Source organism: Camelus bactrianus, chromosome 18, assembly GCF_048773025.1.
Source record: "Camelus bactrianus isolate YW-2024 breed Bactrian camel chromosome 18, ASM4877302v1, whole genome shotgun sequence".
Lineage (NCBI taxonomy): Eukaryota > Metazoa > Chordata > Mammalia > Artiodactyla > Camelidae > Camelus > Camelus bactrianus.
The window spans coordinates 1,660,895-1,682,528 of NC_133556.1; the positions used below are offsets into that span (position 1 = coordinate 1,660,895).

Here is a 21,634-nt window from a genome sequence, read left to right on the forward strand (position 1 = left end):
AATCCCAGCAGTACGGCTCCAAGAGGCAGATAAGAAAGCTGAGCGATCCGGAGCAAAACAACTAGCGCCCCCAGACTCGGTTTCCCCAAACCCGCCTGAGGCGAGGCCCCACCGGTCAAAGCCAGGGCAGACCGGGTACAAGCACAAGTTGGAAGCGGCCGGCAGGGCGTTCTGGGGCCCCCACTGCACTGGGCCTCCCTTTCAGTACCTGTAAAACGGGGTGATGATCCTGCCCCTCCCCAGGAGGACCAGGGGGCTGCGGAGGGCAGGCCCCTCACCGGGAAGGTTTCCAGCACTCAGTCTGGCCAGCTGCAGCCGGCAGTCCACCCCGCTCGCCCCCGCCTCCCAGATGGGCCTCCCACCCCCAACCAGAGCAGGCTGGGGCTGCAGCGACGCCCCGGGGGACGGCGCAGGGTCGTGGGAAGGGGCGGCAGGGAGCTCCCTGTGGACACACCTGAGCGGCCCGGCCTCCGGGGGGACACGGAAGGTGGCAACACAGCCGGCCTGGGCCACCGGAGCCAGAAGGCCCCCCGGCCCACCCCCCGCTGTCCTCGTCGGCGCCCCTGGGCTCCACGGAGGCGCGGACGGGAAGAGGCAGAGGAACCGGCTGTGCGGGACACCTGAGCCCGCTGACCAGGCCTCCCAGGGGGCGGCTGCCCAGGGGCTGGGAGGCCGAGAAGTGGTCCGTTCCCACCGCCTGCCCCCAGAGGGCCCGGGAGGAAGCAGGTCGGCAGGTGGTGGGCCAGCTGGGGCCTAGGCCTGCCCCGACCCGCTTCTGCTGGGCAGGGGAGACCAGGCCAGGCGCCTCCTGACCTCAGTTTCTGCCTCTGTGACCAGGGACACTGTCCCTCCGCTCCCAGGCCCCTGCGAGAAACGCAGGTGTGCAGGATCCTTACCCCACATCACGCATGGGAGACTGAGACTGGAGCAAGGCTCATAGGAGACACCACGGAGCTCCCAGCTCTGCTGCTGTGGGGCCGGTGCTCAGAGCCAAGAAGACACCCTCAGCGTGGGGGTGCGGAGACCCGGCTTCGGTTCCAGCGGGTGAGCCAAGCACCCACTTATTGTAAAAGGCGTATGGTTAAGATCGGCCGAGCCTGCATCCTGGCCCGGTGCTGACGGGCAGAGGCACCTTTGCCAGTGGGGAATCACAGGGCAAGCACTCGGGCCTCTCTGGCCTGGGGCCTGGTGGCCACTCGCCCAGCCCTCATGCCCAGACCTGAGGCTGAGGGAGAAGCGTCCTGCGAGTGGGAGGCCCAGCAGAGCGCCAACCGTTCAGGGACTGTCGGCCCATCTGCATGCCCCTCTCCGTCCTTGCGCTGGGCAGGTGCCGGGGGCCCCCAGAACCAGATGGGGGGCCCAGGGGCCAGGTGCCTGTCTGTCCGCCCATCCTGTGTGGCCACATTCCTGGTGGGCAGGCCTGGCGCTGCCCGCTCCCCAAGCCGCCACCCCCGCCTTCACCACCGCTGGGCTCTCTGCCCCTCCTGGCTCACACGTGTCGGAGGGCGCCTGCCCCCCATGGCCCCGGGCTGCCGCGAGGAGGTGTGGGAGCACCGCGTGCAGTGCAGGGAGACGCAGCCTCCCAGGTCCCTTGCCTGCAGGGGTGTACTGGGTTGAATGGTGGCCCCCTGAAAAGACAGAACCAACTCCGAACCCCCAGGACCTGTGAAGGGGTCCTTATTTGGAGAAAGGGTCTTTGCTCATGTAATTAAGTGAAAGATTTTGGGATGAGGTCATCCTGGATTTAGTGGGTCGTAAATCCAACGAGCAGTGGAAAGAAGAGGCGGACACAGAAACACAGAGGGAAGGTGGCCGTGTGACAGCAGAGCCAGAGACTGGACGATGCAGTCACAAGCCCGGAATGCCAAGGACTGTGAGGTCCACCAGAGACACCTGGGGCAGGCCCCCTCTGAGCCTCCAGAGGACCTCGATCTCAGACTTTTGGCCTCCAGAACTGGGAGGCAATAAATCCCCGGGGGTTTTTTGTTTTGCTTTTTTTGTGAAGTGGGAGGTAATCAGGTTTACTTATTTATTTTTAGACGAGGTACTGGGAATTGAACCCAGGACCTCGTGCATGCTAAGCACACGCTCTACCACTGAGCTGCACCCTCCCCCAACAATATCTGTTGTTTTAAACCAAGTTTGTGGTCATTTTTTACAGCAGCCCTAGGACACAAATGTGGGGGAAGGGGGGTCTGAAAAGGCTCATCTCCCAGAGCCCAGGTGTGCAGGGATGGGGGCAAGTGCCCGAGAGAGTCCCGGCAGGGTGAGCTCGGGGGAGCCACCCCCCGGCACCTTCCAGGGACATGAGGGGCTGCTCCACAGGCCCCTGGCCCCCGACGCGAGCTTTCAGCTCGTGGGCCCAGGTGAGCTGCGGGGCCGCCTGTGGTCAGCCGTCCAGTGCTCTGAGCTGGAAGGCGGGCCCCCGGGGTCCAGCCGCATCCTCCCGGAGCTGACTGTGAGCCCCTCAGCAAATCCTGCCCGCCTCAGGGTCCCCAACCTCTCAGGGCAATGAGGACTCGGGGAATTTATCCCCTGGGGGCCCTGGGCTCTCGGGGAAGCAGCAGTTCAGCCCGGGAGGTGCTGAAAGCTGAGAGGACCGAGTCTCAGCCAGGCCCTGAAGTGCCACGCTCAGGCCCTTGGGGCAGATGCAAGAGGCCCCAGGCGCCGCTCACCCGGGGCACAAGGCAGCGGGGGTGACAGCAGGGGTCAGGGAAGGCTCCTGGAGGAAGAGATGGCAGAGGATTTGGCTGGACTCCGGGGGAAGCTGACTCAGCCTCTAGAAGCCCCACTTCTCCAAGCAGCGCCTTCCTGATGGGGCCAACCTTCCTTCCAAAGCTGTTGCCACCAGCCGGACAGGAAGCATGTGGCCTGGGCCACACCCCAGCCCCAGCCCGGCCCCCGCCCAGCACTCTGGCCTGGCCTCGGCCTCCCACCTTGGCCTGGCCACCTCTCTGGGGAACAAGGCTGAGGCCAGCCCGACCCGCCTCCCCCTTCCCAAGTCCGCAGCTGTGCCAGAGGAAGGAGCTGGGAAAGGCTGCGGGGGCCAGCTCTGGGCGTGTGGACGCGTGGACACACGTGTCCTCTGTGCAGGGCCACACGCTGGCTGGCGGGCACTTCTGTGCCCCCCGCCCCAGCCAGTGCACATACAGGCTCATCTGCACGTGTGAAGACCTGCACACGCAGACGCACGGACACAGGTGTGTCTGGGGCGCCCAGAGCAGCACAACTGGGCCTCTGTCTGCCAAACTGCACCCAGCCCTGTGACTCAGGCCTTCAGGGCCACTGCTGGGGGGGGGGCATGCTGGGGGCGGGCAACTGGGGTATCTCACTCGCGAAAGCCCTACTCCTTCCTACCCTTGATTCTTCAGGGAGGGGACACACGGCCTTGCAGTTAGGGCCTGCAGTTGTTGGCCTCTGGCTCCCTGCTTCCTCAACTCCACCAGCAGGACTGACCTGTGACTCTGTCAGCCAAGGATGAGCCAAGCACTCTGAGCAGGGGGCTGGGGGAGGACATTACCCAGAGAGTCAGAAGAGGCTGAAGAAAGACATTACCCAGCTAGGGAGGGGCAGTGCACACATGTGTGCAGGTCGTGCACTGACCAAAGATAAACGCCTGAAGTCCAGCCCACGCTCTGCTCACCAGGCTGCAGAGAAGGAGAGCCTTTTCCCCAGCAGTAGCCCTGGGTGGCAGGTAGGGTGCCCGGCAGGGTTCTGAGGACCCAGTGTGCACAATCTCAGCCTGCATGGCTGGGGCCCGTGTTTGCCCAAGACCCCGTGTTGATGAAGGGCTGTGTGTCTGCGTGTGTGTGCTCTCCCTGGAGGATGCCCAGTCACCCACAGGCCAGAGTCCTGTGGACAGGGAGGCGCATCCCTGTCTGGCCCAGGGTGCTGCAGTTCCCATGCTGTCACAATGGTCACACAACAGGGGGCCCCTGGGGATGGAACCTAATCACGGGCTATTGAAGACCTGAACGCCATGGCCCTTACCCTGAGCCAGCGGACGGCCCTGCCCGGGACACCTGATCTACCACCGCCCTTGCCTGAAAGGGGGACACTGTCCCCTCAGGGCCCCCACCCCAATGGCATAGACAGGGAGGGAAACTGGGTCGCTGGGATAGAGTGACAGCAATTGCAGACAGGGACGAGGCAGGAGGGGGCGGCCACCGCCAGGAGCAGCCACCCCTGAGGATGGTCCAGCCTGAAGGATATCTGCCCGAAGGGGACCCAGCCTCAGGTCCCTAAGGAGGGACACATTTGGGGGGTTGCATCTGAGACAAGAGAGAAACCACTTGCCTAAGACCCTACATCAGGTTGGGGACAGAGCCAAGACTGGGGACCCTCCTTTCCCCCAGCTAGAGGGGTGCCCCTAGGCCATGCTGCAGGCTGTGGTGTGGGCACCAGGCCTGGGCATCGGCTCAGGGCCCCCAGCCCCCTGCCCTCCTGGAGCAGGCCAGCCAGCAGCCCACTTCTCCATCTGGGTATGCCTCACTTCTACTCAGTTTCCTGGCCGGGACAGAGCTTTCCAGGGGCAGCCAGGGAGAGTCAGGCCTGGCCAGAGCTCCCTCGGGGAACAGTGTCCCAGACCTTCTCTGTCCAAGGCCAGTTCAGCACTGCCACCCTGTCTCTGCTCTGAGTCCTGCACCCTCCTGTAGACCCTGCGCAGGGGAGGGGGCCCTCCAGGACTTCCTGGGGTGTGGGAGACACACAGGAGGTGGGACCCCACAGATGCTCACTCTCAGGGGTGGCTGGAGAGGCCTGCTAACTGTTCAGTGACTCTCGGGGCCTCCATCTTCCCACCTGTGAAATGGGTCTCAGCTCTTTCAGGCTCTTTGAGCGCTGGGCACATCCAGCGAACTCAGCTCTGTCGGGTTGGGCTTCCACCCACCACTGTCAGGTACGTTTTGGTGCCAGAATATATGCTGGAGGATTGAGGGGAAGGGAGTGAGTCTGGAAGACGTCCCCAAGGAGGTGGCAGCTGAGCCAGATGTAGGGGTGGGGGAACAGAGGCAAAGGCGCTGGCTGGGGAGGCAGGAGGAACAGTGGTTGGCTGAGCCCGGGGTGTGTAGCGAGCAGACAGAAGAGGTTGAGAGGCTGGCAGGCAGCGAAGGCCAGGGACCGGCCAGCCCTCCCAAGCAGGTAGTGAATGGGGAGCCAAGGAGGGTGTCCGACCGCAATCCCATTTCTAGGATCCAGGGGCCAAGCTTTATATCCCTGCAAGACCGCGCTGTCGGCTCCTCACTCTTCCAGCTCCAGGCAGGGAATCAAGCACCCTGGGCACAGAACTGGCCTGGAATTACGATCTACCTCCCACCCCAGGCGGCCAGGGATGCTGCCGGCTAGAGGGGGCATGGGGTCCCCAGAGCGGTCCACAGGGTGGGCTGGCTTCGGCCCCACTCCCTGAACCTTGGTCCAGCAGGGTCGGCTGGGCCCTTACAGGGCTGACGTCATTGTCAAGCGAAGAGGGGTCCAAAATGACCCCAGAGAGTGCCTGTGGGCGACCTGTGGGCATGCCCCTTCCTGCAGCTTCCTATGACGGTGAGGCTGATGACGCGGGCCGGCCGTGGTTGCTGGGCAAACATCCATGGTCACTGCAGGGGCACTGAGACCGGAGCCAGATCCGCCCTCCACGGTGCCCCAGGGAGGGCTGCTGGACAGGAGGGCGCTCAGGAGCTGATGGCGCCCTGCCTCTCTGTCTGTCGGACGGTGCTAGTGGTGGGCAGCACCACGCCCAAGCGGGTTTTAGAACTGGGGTGGGGGCCCCGGGCCGAGAACCCCCACCCCACCACGAACCCCCACCCCACCACGGTGCGGCCCGGTGCGGGCCGGCTCACTTCCCTCTCTGAGCCTCAGCTTCCTCATTTGCAAAATAAGACCGGGAGACACGCCCTCTTAAACCTGTGAGCCTGCAGCCTCTCCCCCCCACACTTTCCTGCCTCCCCACCCTGCCGCCTTCTGGCTTCACTGGCAGAGGGGACCTGGTGCCCTCTCTCCAAGGCCTGGTTGGCATCAAGTGGCAACAGCCTAGGGGCTGTTGGAGGGGGTGGGAGCACTCGCAGTTGGGGACAGGCGCTGTGGGAAGCCCCCAGCATGGGGGCAGGAGTGGGGACCCGGGAGCTTAACCTGGCAGACACATCGGCAGTTCCGTCTGCTGCTTCTGTCAATACGAGCCTTCCTGTTTTGGAGATTAAACCTCGGCTGAGCAAACAGCTTTCAAGGAGGCCCCTCCCTGCCACCTCCCCTTCCCAGCCTGTCCTGAGGCTGGAACCACCTGGAAGCTGTTGAGGGGGTGACATGGCTAGGTGGGGGCCCGGCTCTCTTCGCCTTCCCCTCGCCAAGCCCTGCACCACCCCCCATGCAGCCCCCAGCCCCTGCCCCCACCCCCACTGACCCCTGCCGAGGCCTCCACCGGAAGCCTCCTGTGTAATCCTTCCGCCCCAGGCGGGCGCACTGTCCCAGCGGCCCTGTCCTCCGCATCCTCTGACCTCATGTAACCTCCTACAGGAAGGTGAGACCAAGCAGCTCCTTGGGGCTTCACTGCCAGGCACATGCCCACCTGGCAGGGACGCGGACATGGCAGGAGAGCCACCCTTGAGCGTCCCACCGGGGCCCAAGCCTGGGGAGACCTGGTGACGCACTTGTGGCGTCCCCCCTTGGCCTCTTGGCTTTGCGGGTTGCAAGACTCCTTGTCTGGGGCCTGTCTTGTTTGCAAAAGGAGGTTCCACAGCAACCCTGGCTTCTACTCATTTGATCCCCCAAGGATGACAACCAAAAACATCTTCAGGCATTGCCGAGTTCCCCTGGGGGCCAAAGTCACCCCCAGCTGCGAACCCGTGGGCAAGCCCCTGCAGACCGTGTGCAGACCACAGAGCCAAGGCTGCAGAGGGTGGGCGGAGCCTCAGAGGTCTATCCCGTCACCCTGGCCCCCCCAACCCTCCCACCAGTGTCCGCCCACCTCCAAGCTCCCTGGCCCTGCCCGCTTCCCAGCATCCTCCCCAGATTCAGCTCTCCTCTTGGCAGAGCCTCCCAAAGAAGGGAGGAGGGAGCACAAAGGCCGAGGCAGCCCCAGCCCCTCCTGGCTTTCTCCCTCTCTGGCCACAGGGATGCAAGGCCATGAGGGGCACACAGACAGATGGGGGGCTCGGGGTTGACTCCCGTTGTCCAAGCTGGACCACAGGTGCGTCTCCTTCTGTAAAGCGGCCTGGACCACAGCCCTCTCATTCACAAGGCGTCTGTGGCTCCTCGTGGCCTCCCCAGCTTGGCCTCCTGAGCCTGGACCCCAGGGCTCCTGCTCGCCTGTCCAGCCTCATCTCCTCTACCCACACCCCTGCCGAGTCACACAGCCTCTCCAGTCCCCCCTGGGGGGCCTCCCGGCTGCCTTCCCATCTCCCTCTGCCTGCCTGAACCTTCAAGCCACAGGGTGACAGACACCATCTTTTCCCAGAAGCCTCTGCTGAAGCCTCAAATCCTTTGGCCCTAGCATACGATGGACTCTCCCCTGCCCAGGCCCCCAGCACACCAGGGCTTGGCCTGTCTTCCAGCCCCTACCGCCCTCTGCCTGCTTGAGGAACAGCGGGTGCCTGATGAATCCTTCCCAGGAGACCGTGAGCTCCCTGGGGCTGCGCCTGAGTCACCTCCTCCACTCTCCCGGAGCCAGAGATGGGACTGGAGAAAGCACCAGGGACACTGTTGGATGGGTGGGTGAATGGACAGACGGATGGACAGACATACAGGTGGATGGATGGGTCCCATGACTGTGGCTTACCTTTCGGGGGGTGCGACTGCCATGCTTCCCCCAGGCGGGGCACATGACCTCCCCACCGCCCCTTCCAGGGCAGCCTAGAGCATCCGGGGATGCCTTGTCCCTCCCCTTCCCGTGAGTGAGAGGAGGACAACACCGTCCCTGTCACAGGGGAGGGGCCCGAGGTCAGGGAGACAGGGACAAGCCCAGGATAGCATGGGAAGCCCAGCTCCCTTTGAGCTGAGGTTCTGACCCCTGCTACCTCCATCCAGCCCGGAGCCCCTCCTCGCGCTGCTCCTGGGGCCTGGACCCATCAACATGGGCATGGGGTCACGACAGGGGCAGGGGATCCTGCCCAGAGCCTGGCAGGCACCCGCACAGCCACGCCCCACCCCCTGCCCCACACAAGCTAGCCATTCTTGGCAAGACAAAGGCCAGCTGGGGCAGAGTGGCTCTGGTATCTCCCTGATGGGTGTCTGGCCTCTGCAGGATGTCAATAATCAGTTCTGGGGGGGCTCTGCCCCTGGGGGCTGCAGATCAGATTAGCTCCATCCAGCTTCACGGCCCAGGCAGCCCCAGTGCAGCCACCAGGAAGAAACGCAGCTGTCAGCTCCAGGCCTGTGGCCTTCCCCGAGTGCACAAGCCCTGGTCCCAAGGCTGAGAGGCCTTCTGATCTTCTGTGGGGTCAAAGGCATGTCTCATCCCCTCCCTGGACCCCCATTACCCATCTGTAAGACCAACAGTTTGAGTGGGACCTTTTGAGAACTTCTTGAGGTGATGTACCCAGAAATGCTCCCATTCCCCAGTGCAGGGCAAGCACTGAGCAGATGGTCATTTTCATGGGTCTCAGCCCCTGCCACCCACCACAGCCCTGCCCTCAGGTCCCATCCCCAGCGCCAGCTCAGAGTTCACTGGGCAGCCCTGCCAGGCCTTCTTACCCAGAGGCCCATGTTCCCCTGGGTGGGAGTGGGCCAGGGAGAGGGTGTACTCTCTTGAGTCTCTGTATATCTATATGTCCACATCTACCCAACCTTCCATCCATCCATCCACCCCACCTGTCCATCCATCCACCTGTCCGTCCATCCATCCAGCCGTCTGTCCACTTCCTCATCTGGTCAACCAGGTTTGTTGAGCAACTACTTTGTGCCAGATGTTGAGGGGGAGACATGGCCCCGTGCCTTCCTGGAGCTCCCAAAGGGGTTGGGGAGGGAGGGAGGGAGGGAGGGCAACAGGCAGCTGCACTCTTATGTGGTCAGTGCTGGGCTGGCGGTACCACAGGGGCGGGGGAGGACTTCCCGGGAGAGCTAGCACTTGGCCGGCTTCGAAGGGTGCTCCCCGAAGCCTTGATCAGCCACCCAAGCTAAGTCGGCCTAGCTGCCCTGACCACGCCAGGCTCCAGGTTTCAGGCCAAAAGGCCAGGCCACCGGTGCTCATTGGTGCTTTACTGCCAACTCCTAGGCAGCCCAGGGTGGGCAGGGCAGGGCAGGGCAGGCAGCAGCGACGTCCCTCATATAGAGTCAAGTAACATCCTAAGACCCACAGAGAGAAGGAAACTGGCCCAAGACCACCCAGAGCGTGGGCTGGGGGTGCGGGGTTCTGGGCGAAGCAGGCGGGCGGCCGGGCCTGAGCTCGGGGCTCATCTGCAGCTGTAGGCTGTCTGTTCCTCTCCCAGGGCAGTAACGGGGATCAGCTGCTGCCGCCGCCTGCCGCCCCATCCCTCCCTGCCATGGAGCCGCCGTGCCGAGCTTCTAAGCCAACCCCTCTCGATTACCTCCCCTCCTGCCAGCACTGGCTCTTCGTCCAGAAGCTTCTGGGCTGGGGCACTTACTGGACCACCATGGCCATGCCACTCACTGTCTCTTAGGAAGCCTGCCGGCACCCTGGTGTCTGAGGCCCCCAAGCTGCCGGACACTGAGTAGTACTGCCTCGGATGACTTCCTGTGAGTTAATGGGTCACCCATTATGTCTCCTGGATCTTCCCAGGAAACAGACACCCAGTGGAGGCTAGCCCCAAGGCCCCCAGGATGCAGAATGGGCTTCTAGAACCTGCTGGGACTGACCCCATTTGCAGGAGGCCCCAAGCTGAGCCCCAGCTGAGAAAGGGGTCCTGAGCTGGGCTGAGGACACAAAACCTCCATGGAGCCCGGCAGGGGAGGCGGCGTGGAGCCCCGTGGGGCCTCGCGGGCCATGTGGGCCCCCTGTCCTCGGCCAAGTCTCCACCCAACCTCATTAGGTAGGTCTTAAGCCATTCTGCCACCTGGCTGGCCGGGAGCCCCACGTTGGGGCTGCTGGAGGGGCATGTGGAGCACAGGCCAGCTGCTCAGGAGATGCACAGGCCCAAGTCCCTGGGCGAGAGGACCAGGCTGTCTGCTTGCCTGACTTGTCAGCACCTGATACGATGGACAGTAGTGTCATCCTCGTGTAAGGGTGGGAAAACAGGCTCAGAGGAGGAATGTCCCATGTCTAGAGCCTTAACGCTGAGAAGCGGCCACTCTGGGGTTGGAGGGCAAGCAGTCTGGTTCCTGAAGCCCCCAGCCCCTAAGGCTGCATCTGTTTGTCCCTGCCTGGGGAGGGTCCTGGTACAGCCTCTCCCCCCTCCCCCTTCCTGAGGACCCTAAAGCCTCAAGGAGTGTCCTGGCAACCTTGTCAGCTATCTCCATCCCCTCCAGACTCCCCATTTCCTGTCCTGGGCCCAGCACCTCCTCCTCTCACCCACCCATCATAGCTGTTTGGCCCAGTGGGTCCCTGGAGGGAGCCTTTGGGTCTAGGGTGAGGGCAGGGGAGGGGAGCAGCGCCTCAGGCTGGAGCTGAGTCTGGGGAAGGGGGTGGGGGCAGCTAGGCCGGCCACCCCCCTACAGTTTTCAGACCTCAAGGAGTCACCACGAAATTCCATTCTCCTGACAGCAAAGAAATTGAATCACTCTTGCCAAAGCCCACGGCCCCCACAAGAATGCTGCAAAGCTTTGTCCTGCTGTTCCCAGATAGGCAGCCGCACCCAGGTCCCCCCACTCCCAGCAGGTCTGGCTGCAGAGAAATGCAGAAAACCCCTGCTGGACTCGATGCCATGCCCCTGCCAGGCTGAGCCAATCCCCCTGTACAGTTGCTCCCCCTCCCGGAGTGCAATGCAACAGAGCTTCTCCAGCCTCCACTTGCTTTCTGTACAATGGGCACATCACTTCCGATGCCTGGTGTGTCAAAGGCACAGCAGCCAGGGCTGTGTAGAAGGGGCTGGGGAGCATGAGTCAGAGAAAGCAGGGGTGCTGTAGGGTGCAGGGCGGGGAGTCCCACCCCCTGGGCTAGGGGTCACAGAGAGGTTGGCTCACAGGACCTCATCAGGTAGGCATAGAGGGTGGCATGGCTGTGTACTGCTCCCCCTCCTGCCTCTGGCAGGATGCTCAGTGCCTAGTGGGTACCACTAACTATGGGTGCCACTGGCCAGAATCCCAGGTACAGGGCACAGCTCATACAAAGATCTGGGGGCTTGACGGTGTTTGGCTGTTGGGCAATGGGGAAGCATTGCAGGGAGCAGAATTTCTGTGGAGCTGGGACCGAGCTGGGACCAAGCTGGACACCAGACCAGGACTTGAACTCAGAGGCAGTGGGGAACCACCAAAGATTTTGGTGTGTGTGTGTGTCTGTGTGTCCGGGGGTAGGGGTGAGGGTGTGATCAGAGCTGTGTGGTTTCTGAGTGGAGAGTAAGCAGAGCAGGTAGACTGGGGACAGGAGACCAGGGCGGAGGCTGTCCAAGGGGTCCAGGGAAGAGACGAAGGCCGAGGAGGAGGCTCCCTCTCAGAATAGCCCAGACATGGGGTAGGTAAGAGTTGGTGATGGGGCAAGGGACTTGGGGGCACAGAGACCCTCCAGATGTGAGGCTGGAGTTGTGCTGGGGCTCAGCTGACTGTGTGGGGATGGCCCCGCAGCCATCGGGTCCTTTCCTGCCCTGCCCACCCCCACCTCTGCAGGCTGTGCTCTGGCTGATGGGGGTGGTTTATGGCAGGAGGTGACTCCATGGGAGTCTTGTCACTTGGGCACAGCTAGCACCATCTGCTCAGGCATCTGCCTGCCTGAGGTGGCGCCTGCTAATTACCTTGGGGGTGGGTACAGGAAGAGGCCTGGGAACTCCCATCCCCCCTCACCCATCACAGAGGGGCAAGGGGGAGGGCCCCAGGGCCCTAAGAGCAAATGGGCCAGGCCCCCTGGGCGTGAGTCTGGGACCGGGGCCAGACATGCCCCATAAATCTTTATAGAGCACCTACTATGTTCTAGGCCCATGAGGGGGTGCCATGAAGCAGAGGGAAGCGCTGTGAAGATAACTGGCCAGTGGGCAGAATGAGCGCCAAAGAGGTACCAGTTTCACTGTGGTGGTCGCTGAGGGCGTCCTCAGGAAGGGACGCGGAGCAGCTGGGGAGGGAGGGGAAGGAGGCGCAGCCAAGCAGAGAGCCGCCCCTAGCAGCGCTTCCGGAAGATGCTGCAGGCAGGGGGCTCAGACCGTGATTTCGCGACGGGGGTCCCTTGGCCACTTCCGCGCCCCTCACCCCTCACCCTCAACCCCGGCTGCCGGCGCGCATTCCTGCCGCGCCTGCTCGTGCGGTGGGCCGGCCCAGCCCGTGGGAAGGGCAGGGGGTGGAGGCCGCCGTGTGCCGGGGAGGAGGGGCGGGGGCACAGCTGGGCCACATCTGGCCCAAGCGCAGAGGGACCAAATGGGACAGAAGGCGGCCTTTCATCTCGCGCGGGGAAGGGCGGCCTTGATTTCTTCTCGCCACGGGTCGCCAGAGAATTTCAGGGGAACTACGCCCCGCACCCTCACGACGTTGGGCTTCGACGAGGAGACTGGCGCTGGGGCTGGGGGTGGAATTTGGTAAGGTGCTTTCTCGCTGGAAACTCTTGTCCCTACCTGTGGCTCAGGTGGTTAAACGCCTCCTCGATATTAATACCGGCTGTTCTGGATGGAGTGCTCAGGTCCACCCAGGCGCCGACCCTGTTACTTGGCCTGCACTGTCCCTAGGGGAGGAAGCGGGGCTCGGGGAGGGGAAGCGCACAGCGAGGAAGTAAGGACGTCCCACACCCCACCTCGGGACGATTGAGCCCCATGTCACTGTCCTAGAATCCCGGTCACAGCCCCGAAGGCGCGTCCCTCCATATGCCAGACGCCCTGTACGGCTCCAGCCGGCGCTGCGCTAGCCTCGGTTTCCCCTTCAGGGCCACCAGGGCGGGGCGGGCCCAAATCCCCACGCCCCGCGGCTGCCCATTAGGGGAGATCCGGGCGGAGCGGGGCGTGCACGTGCGCACAGGGGGCGGGAGCCCAAGGCAACGGCCCTTCAGTTCCCAGACCCCCGCCGTGGCCCCACGTGGGTGCTGCCGGGTGTCGCGGGCAACCCGGCGAGGCCCCGCCCCAGGGCCCTGGAGCCAGTGAGCTCGTGTTGGGGGCGGGGCCTCATGGAGCGCCCCGCCCTCGGGGGCGGAGCCACTCTGGGGAGGTTTAAGAGCGCGGGACTCGGGCCTTGCACAGCTGAACTTGCCCAGGGGGCGCGGAGCTTCGGCGCTGGTGTGCCGGGCAGGGCGCACCGCGCGGCCGCCACCCCACCATGCTCAAGCGCTGCGGCCGACGCCTGCTGCTGGCGCTGGCGGGAGCGCTGCTTGCCTGCCTGCTAGTGCTCACGGCCGACCCGCCACCGCCCCCGGTGCCCGCCGAGCGCGGTCGGCGTGCGCTGCGCAGCCTGGCGGGCCCCTCGGGGGTGGTCCCGGGGCCCGGACTGGAGGCGGCAGCGGGGCCCCGGGCGCTCGTCCGCGAGGTGCACAGTCTGTCCGAGTACTTCAGCCTGCTGACCCGCGCGCGTAGGGACGCGGGCCCACCGCCCGGGGGCGCCCCCCGCCCCTCCGACAGCCATCCGCGGCCCCCGGCCGAGTCGCTAGCGCCGCACGACGTCTTCATCGCCGTCAAGACCACCAAAAAGTTTCACCGCGCGCGCCTCGACCTGCTGCTGGAGACGTGGATCTCACGCCACAAGGAGATGGTGAGCCCCCCGCGGCCTGGGCAGGCGGGCTGGGGAGAAGGCACAGGCTGTATCTCTCTCTAGCCACTGGGAATATCTAGGGGTGATGATCCCCTTCCAGCCCAGTTTGCCTGGTGGGGCCACCCTCCCCATCACACTGTTGTGAGAGCCCCAACTGGGGATGGTCCCCAGCCAACCTCCAGGGCGCTGGGTGGCCCACACTGACCCTCCACCAGCCACCAGTGCTTAGGGTTGGTGCCCTGCGATGCTTTTGGCCCCTCAAACACTGGAACTAATTAATAGGGAATTCTTGTCCCCAAACCTTCCTAAGGCAGATTCTGCGTGGGGCATCCGCCCTGAGCTCAGATCCTTCCCTGGGAGGAGAACTTTCCTCACGGTGGAGTGGGGGTTAGGACCCCTGGGCACAACCTTTGCAATGGAGTGGGGGACAGATCAGTGCTGAAGACATTCTGGATTTGAGGGAATGAGAGAGCGCTGGGTTTCGAGGTCTGTTTGGGGGCCTTCTCTCCACAGTGCAGGAGTCTGGAGCCTGGAACCCTGTGCTTAGTACATCCTGGCTGAGCATCGACTTCCTACACACACACATAATAAAGACACACCTCACTTTGAAAATCTGCCTCCAGGCTGCAGCAGGACCGTTGGGTTGGGGCAGGACAGGGGCAGAGTGTGAACCCTGCTCAGGCAGCGGTGGTGGGGGAACACCCCCAAGCTGGGATATTCAAGGGACTAACTGGGCATTTGAGGTGAGGGTGAAGGACCCTTGACCCAGGTGGGGTCTCAGAGAAGACTCCACACCTCTTCCTCCTGATTTGAACCCTTGAGGTCTGGGGGCCTTCTGGCCTGGCTGAGCCTGTTTTGGGGGCAGGATCCTGGTGAGGTCATGATGGAGGCTAGGAGGGCAGGGTCCTTTCTAGTCCAAGCTTGGGGAGGGGGCCCTGGGAACCCCAAGGCAGCCTCCTGGGAACGCAGCGTCCCTTTCCCAGGGGCTCAGCAGGCTGGCGGGAGGGGGCCGCGGGGGCCGCGGGTTTTGTTTGGCTGCTGGGCCGTTAGGATTCCCAGCGCCGGGCGGCTCTCACGCCGGCCGCTTGGGCAAGGTAACAAAGCCCCTTTCTCCAGTGGAGAAAGGCGTCCGGCCTCTTGTGTGCAGCTATGTGCTCCATGGGAACCGCCGCCGGCGTGCTGGCCACTCAGGTTGCCTGGAGATGAGGGCCTGTGGGGCCCCCCCACATCCCTGAGTGACAGCACTTGCGGGGCACCATCCCTGAGCCAGGCACCACACTCCGGGACTCTGCCTCCCCGCTGTGTGACCTTCGGCAGTGTTCAGCCCCCTCTGGGCTGCCACCAGTTCTCACACCTCCCATCTTGGGCTTTGGGGGCTTTCTCCAGCAGAGGGGATGTGGTTGGTCTCAGGTGCCAGTCCCTGTGAGCTAGGTGGCCTTGGACAAGACCTAGGGCTTCTCTGACCCTCAGTCTCCTTATCTCTGAAATAGAGAAAGCATTGCCCTTCCAATAAGGTGCTGTAAAAGAGGACTGGCAAGACCTGGGTGTGGGGAATGAGCACGGTGGGGCACTCAGAACCCGGGTGGGGGCTGTCATTCCCTTGGACCCTTAGCTTCCTGCTGAAGGGCAATTCAGGTTTCCTTTTTGCCAGCTGACCCCACCCAGGAGAGGCTGAAGCTGCCCCAACAATCAGTTCATGTGTCACAGCAAGCAAGAGCCCCTCTTACCGTGTACTGTAGGGGAGGGGTCCTTGAAACTCTTTCAAAACAGAGGATCCTCCTTTCCCAGCCCTGTGCAGGGTGATTCAGACCCTGTCTGACCGGGGAGACTCAAGGAAGTCAGGGTTGCACTAGGGGGAAACCCAGAGAGGCTGTGTGAGCTGGAAGTGGGCATCTGACCCATGCTGGGGAGGGAGGGGCTTCCTGGAGGAGGTGCCATTTGAGCTAGACTGGGAGTAGAAAATGCCCTGAAAGGGCAGTTGGGCATCATGAGCACGGGCCTGGGGGATGTGCCAGAAACTTCTAGCCACTGGAGTGACCTGGGCGGGGGTGGTCAGCAGGGGCCACACCACGACAGGCCTTGAAGTCCAGGATGAGCGGCCGGGCCTTTGGCCGACACGTTCCTCCCCCATCCCTCCCAGGAGTGGGCCAGGCTGCTGTGGCTGCCACCGCAGCAGCCACAATTGTTGGGGGGAGAGCTTGGCATCCTGTGTTTCTTTGAATCGCGGCTCCAGGAACAATGCTGCTTCCTGTGGGTGCCCCCCGCCCGCCCTCCGCCAGCTCTGCTGTTGTCAGGGAAGTGGGGAGGGGTCTGAGGGGTTCTCGCTCCTAGAAAGGAGCAGCTGAGATGGACTAGCACCACCTCTGTCCCCGGTACAACCGCAGGCTGGGGGCTGCCCCTCTGGGCCTCAGTTTCCCCATTTGTGCCCGCGGTTAGTAACGGTGCCCTCCTCCCAGGGCCGTTAGGGAGAAGCAGGAAGAGAACTGTTCTTGGCATTTTGCTTGGGGCTTATGTGAGCTCTGGTTATGCCCATTGCACAGAGGGGGAAACTGAGGCTCTGAGCAGTGGGTGAGGCCTGTGGCCAGGCAGCCCAAACCTTCCCTCCTGGTTGCTCTGTTGTGGGGAGACAGGAGGCCCAGCACCCTCACACCCCCACAGCCCCACCCCTCCAAGTACTCCTCACTGAACAAAGGTGACTTTAATCTCCATAGCCTTGGGCTGGGTTTTTAGGGCACCACCAAAGCGCGGGAGAACAGGCCTTGCTTGATCTCATTAAGAAAGCATTTTCCTTTTAATCCAGTGGCGGCAACGGCGCGTCTGCACTGGCCGGCCTCAGCCTCCCACGGCATTCCTGGGCTGAGGTGCTGGGGAGCGGGCGGGGGGCTGGATGCGAGTCTGTGCGTGTGGGCTGCCCTGGGGTGTCTGCTCTGGAAGGAGAGGGTGCATGTGTGGAGAGGGTGCAGAATGAGCCTGCCACCCCTCTTAGCTCTAGGCCCACCCAGCCGGTGGCCTTGCCCCAGCATGGGCCAGCGTCTGGGGTCAGGCTGGGCAAGGAGCCGGGGCTGCCGGTTGGGGTGGGTCCCCCAGGTCCCTGGGGGTGTACTGCTCTCTGCGCATGCTGGCTCCTCCCTTGGACCCATCTGTGCACAGAAGGAAACCGAGGCCTGGCGGGCATGGATGTGGGGGTTTCTCCTGCTGCCTGTGCTCAGAGGACCCGCCACTGGGCCCCCAGCTTTGCACTCAGCCCCGCCTGGGTGCTCTGGGCGGCACGTGCTGGGCGGGCCAGCCAGAGGAGGGAACATTCCTCCCCGTGTGCCGACCAGCCCAGGCGGGCGCCGGCAGCTCCTGGTCCCTCTCTGTCGGCCCCCCTCTTCCGCGGAGCAATCCTGGCAGGGGTGGCCCTGTGCCGGCACAGGTGGAGCCTTGCTGTGGCCTTGAGTGAGGCCTGTCTGCGAGCCCGGGTTTCCTTGTCTGAGCAGCCGGCGGGGGTGCCTGGCTGCCCGGGTGCTGGGGACACTGATCCCTGCACTGGGGCATGTGTGGTTTCCTGCCTCAAGCCCGCTGATGGACGGCACCCCCTTAGAACCCGGAGACTGCTTTGGCTCAGAGAAGGTGACCAGCTCAGCTGGCTGGTCACACAGTTAGGGGTGCGAGGGGCCCAGCTTGAGGGCCCAGCCCGGAGGACTGCAGGGCTGTGGCCGCACCCCTGCCCGCTGGACCTTGCGCCCAGCCCGGCCCAGTTAACCAGGCCAGCTGTATGGTAATGGGCCGCTAGGCCACTCCCGCTTAACGCGGCTGAGTTCCCCTTGCCGCGCGGCCCAGGACAAAGCTGGCGGACAATGCCTGGTGATTCATCCTCCCTCCGGGCCCTTTGTCCGACAGTGCTTGGCAGACGCCCAGCAGAGGCCTTTGTCCCCCACTGATTGAGACTTGGCTTCCCAAAGCCGACCTCCTCTGCCCGTCCCCCCACCGCCCTCTGCCCCCTCCCACAGGCCGGGCACTGTGTCAGTAAGGGTGTGTGCCCCACCAGGTGCGCAGGGCGGGCCAGGAGCCTGTTACCTGGCGCGTGGGCGGGGCACCCCACCTGGCTCGTGCCTGCACAGCTGCCGGGTGACCTTGGGCCCAGCTGTCGAGGTCGGGGGTGGGGTCTGCCTGAGCCCCTGACCCACTTCCACTCAGGCTAAGCACCTGAGCCCCACTCTGCACAGGGGGAAATTGAGGCCCAGAGAAGGGTGGGGCAGTGGCATGACAGAGGGGTCCCGTGAAGCCCTGGGGTGCCCAGCCCTGGACCCTGCAGTGGACAGGGGTGGGGGCACAGAGCTGCCTGTTCAAGGCCGTATTTCTCCCTGCAGACGTTCATTTTCACGGACGGGGAAGATGAAGCCCTGGCCAGGCGCACGGGTGAGCCCTGGACGTGGGGAGGCGAGGGGGGCTCCACCCCAGAGGAAACCCTCCCCTCGGGAGAGGCCACCGAGATCACGGGCCTGGGAGGGCAGTTTACTCAGCGGGTTTGCTCAATGCCCTGTCCCACCACTCGCCCCCACCCCCAATTCTTATGCAAATGAGGCCCTTTCAGCTCCCGGAGCTCTTTGAGCTGCTCTGGCGGCAACAGGTGGCTGGTGCTGGGAAACAGCGGCCTGAATGGACAGGGGCGGGCGGGGCGCCGGCGGGGATCACCAGGCCTGGGTCCTCTCCAGTAGGGCAGGGCGGGGTGCCGCTGCAGGCACAGCGTGGACCCAGGGCGCCCGGGGACAGACGGCCACCCACCCTGGCCTGCTCTGCTCTCACTCGGCCCGCCTGCCGTGTCACCCCAGGCTAGGCTGCCCTCTCTGAACTGTCTCCGACCCGCTCACAGCCCCTCCCCTTGTCCGCAGGCAATGTGGTCAACACCAACTGCTCCGCTGCCCACAGCCGACAGGCGCTGTCCTGCAAGATGGCCGTGGAGTACGACCGCTTCATCGAGTCGGGGAGGAAGTGAGTGCTGGCCTTTGGCTGGGGCCCAGGGAGCGTCCCCTCCTCGGGCTCCTGTCCTGGCAGCCCCCCCCCCGCCCCGCCATGCCCTCCCTGACGGCCCTGCCTCGCCCAGGTGGTTCTGCCACGTGGATGATGATAACTACGTGAACGTGCGGGCCTTGCTGAGGCTGCTGGCCAGCTACCCGCACACGCAGGACGTCTACCTCGGCAAGCCCAGCCTGGACAGGCCCATCCAGGCCACGGAGAGGGTCAGCGAGAACAAGGTGGTGAGTGTTCCAGCCACACAGGCCTGTCCAGGGGAGGAGGCTGGAGGTGTCCCTGCAGTTTACAGGCGCAGGGAGAGAGGGTCTGGGGGGTCTCACCACGTTCTCCCTCCCACAGCGTCCTGTCCACTTCTGGTTTGCCACGGGTGGGGCTGGCTTCTGTATCAGCCGAGGGCTAGCCCTGAAGATGAGCCCATGGGCCAGGTGAGTGCCCTGGGGCCCCAGTGAGGCTGCCCCAGGTCCCAGGGTTCCCCTATGGCGGGGCCTGGCTTGGTTCGTCTTCCCTGCAGCAGTAAGCCCAGCCTCACGTGCACTGGCAGGTGGAGTCGTCCCTACCACTGCCCACCAGCCACTGCTCTGGGTGGTCAGCACCCAGGTTGGGCGGGACCCCTTCCTGCACCTGGTGACCCCCGACTCACAGAGAATCATCAGGCTGGTACGGAGGAGGGGAGCGTTCTGGGGCTCAGGGAGGTGGGGAGCTGCCAGCGTGCGAGCCCATTAGGGACACAGACTGGTCTGCAGGCTGCCCCGCCAGGCACATCCACCTCCTCTCTGAGCCTGGCCAAGCACTCCATACGACACTCTGCCCAACGGGGTCCTGCCCAGCTCCTGCCTCTGCTCACTCTGGTGCTTCCCTCCCACAGTGGAGGCCACTTCATGAGCACGGCCGAGCGGATCCGGCTGCCGGACGACTGCACCATCGGCTACATCGTGGAGGCCTTGCTGGGCGTGCCTCTCGTCCGCAGCGGGCTCTTCCACTCCCACCTGGAGAACCTGCAGCAGGTGCCCACCTCCGAGCTCCATGAGCAGGTGTGCCTCCCCAGGTGCTCAGGAAGGGGCTTGGGACTGAGAAGGGGCTGAGAGAGGAGGGGAGGGGCCGATGGGAGGGAGGAAGGGAGGAGATGGGGGGAGGTGGGGAGGAGGTGGGGTCACTGTTCTAAATGGGTCAGGAAAGGCCCTGCTGTCAGCTGCCAGCCAGGCACCCACGTCCCCCACGCAGGTCCTGTAGTGCATCCTTCCCACCTTCTGTCTCAGTGGGACACGTGGTCGGTGCCTGTTGGGTCCCCCGGGTCAGTAGCTGCTCTCTGGCAAGGACTAGCTGAGTCCACCTTGGACATGATCTCTGGAGTGTGCAGAGCAGGGGGCGTGGTGCCACACGGCTCACAGACCTTCCTTCTTGGTCTGAGGGTGTGCAGAAGGCAAGCCTGTTCCCTCATTCAGAGCCACACGCCAGCCTTGGGCAGAGCTGGGGTGGGGGGCATTGGGACCCCTCCCGGCATCACTCTGTCCCTCTCTCTGCAGGTGACCTTGAGCTACGGCATGTTTGAAAGCAAGCGGAACGCTGTCCACATTAAGGGGCCCTTCTCTGTGGAGGCTGACCCATCCAGGTGAGGAAATGGAGGCCCAGATGGGGGCTGGCTTACATCGGGTCCCCTGGGGTCTCCTGCAGTTAAGCAGCACGGCTAGGAGGGCCTGGTGCTGTGAGCTCAGCCCCCGACTCTGTCCCCACAGGTTCCGCTCCATCCACTGCCACCTGTACCCGGACACACCCTGGTGTCCCCGCACTGCCACCTTCTAGCAGCTTGTGGCCGAAACCCTGTCCCCGGGCACCCCTGGTATCCAAAGGGCCCGGGGAACCCTGTTGTGCTGCCCTGGCCTCGGCATTCGAGGCTCCCCCAGGGCTGTGCAGGTGTGTGTACTGTGTGCCCATCCGTGTAGCAGACTGCTGGGCGGCTCTGCGCCGCCGAGGAGCAGGCAAAGTGCCACCTGTCCGTTTTCCCCTGCTCCGCCGGGTAGCGGCTCCGGGCCCACGTCCCAGAAGGACTTTTACGTCAGGGGTCACTCTGAGGGTGGTTTTATTATTACTCTGAGGTCTTTGGGCAGTGTGGGGACCGGGGGCCACTCTGCAGCGCTGTGCAGGGCCCTTCCCTCCTAGGCAGGCCCTGCGCGGGGGACTCCTGCACCCTGGGATCCCGCTCCTGCCTCGGAGCCCCCAGGACAGCTCACGCTGGGTCCCCCTGCTGAGCTCTGGCCTGGGCCCTGCGGTTCAGCGTAATGGCAGCCCCAGTGGCCTGGCAGTGGGGGAGGTGTAGCACCCCCCGGGGCAGGGGTCTGCCTGGCCCTCTCAGCTGTCTTCCCTTTGTGATGGGGAGCCAGCTGAGCATTTTATCTCCTCTCTGAAGTAGAGAGAAAGTCGCCCATACTGGGTGTGTCTGTAAATATTGTGACAGTATTTTTCACTGTGCTTGTTTTTCAAAGGGGGGGGTAAAAGGTAGGGTGTTTTTGACCTTTCTTTTCGGGGGGGTGGTGGGGAAGGCTGTTATTTTTATCTTTTCTGTGGATCAGAAAAAGCAGAAGCCAAACTTGGGACATCTTTGCTGTTAAAGCTGATGGAAATGTCTGACACTCTGTGTATTTATATGTCGTGGAATCTGGCCTCTTCCTGCCCACCTCCCGCACAGAACCTGTCTCCCACCAGCCCAGCTCGGCGCACCTGGCCAGTGGGGCATGTTTTGTCTTCTGTTTTTCTTTCTGCAAAGACATAGCTAGGAAAGTGAATGATAAGGGAAAAGTTCTCAGGGAATTGAAGTGTGTTGCTATGGTGACGTCCTTTGCTGTGAATAAAGATGCTCTTTGGGGCA

The 21,634-nt window shown here is 63.7% G+C and overlaps 1 protein-coding gene across 1 annotated transcript; it reads left to right on the forward strand.

Moving 5' to 3' along the window:
* Positions 1-9,105: 9,105 nt before the first annotated feature.
* On the forward strand, positions 9,106-21,634 carry LFNG (LFNG O-fucosylpeptide 3-beta-N-acetylglucosaminyltransferase). The gene is made up of 8 exons (XM_074345544.1): positions 9,106-13,755; positions 18,108-18,156; positions 18,630-18,729; positions 18,842-18,995; positions 19,111-19,196; positions 19,637-19,802; positions 20,295-20,380; positions 20,505-21,634. Exons 1-8 carry the CDS (start codon positions 13,327-13,329, stop codon positions 20,569-20,571), a joined length of 1,137 nt encoding a protein of 378 aa, XP_074201645.1. The 5' UTR covers positions 9,106-13,326; the 3' UTR covers positions 20,572-21,634.

Excerpts from the sequence above, each read along its gene's own strand:
- LFNG (XM_074345544.1), top strand. The coding sequence starts at position 13,327 with ATGCTCAAGCGCTGCGGCCGACGCCTGCTGCTGGCGCTGGCGGGAGCG. Across the intron at positions 18,996-19,110 it reads GGGTCAGCGAGAACAAGGTG|CGTCCTGTCCACTTCTGGTT; the intron begins GTGAGTGTTCCA and ends TCCCTCCCACAG. Across the intron at positions 19,803-20,294 it reads CCTCCGAGCTCCATGAGCAG|GTGACCTTGAGCTACGGCAT; the intron begins GTGTGCCTCCCC and ends CTCTCTCTGCAG.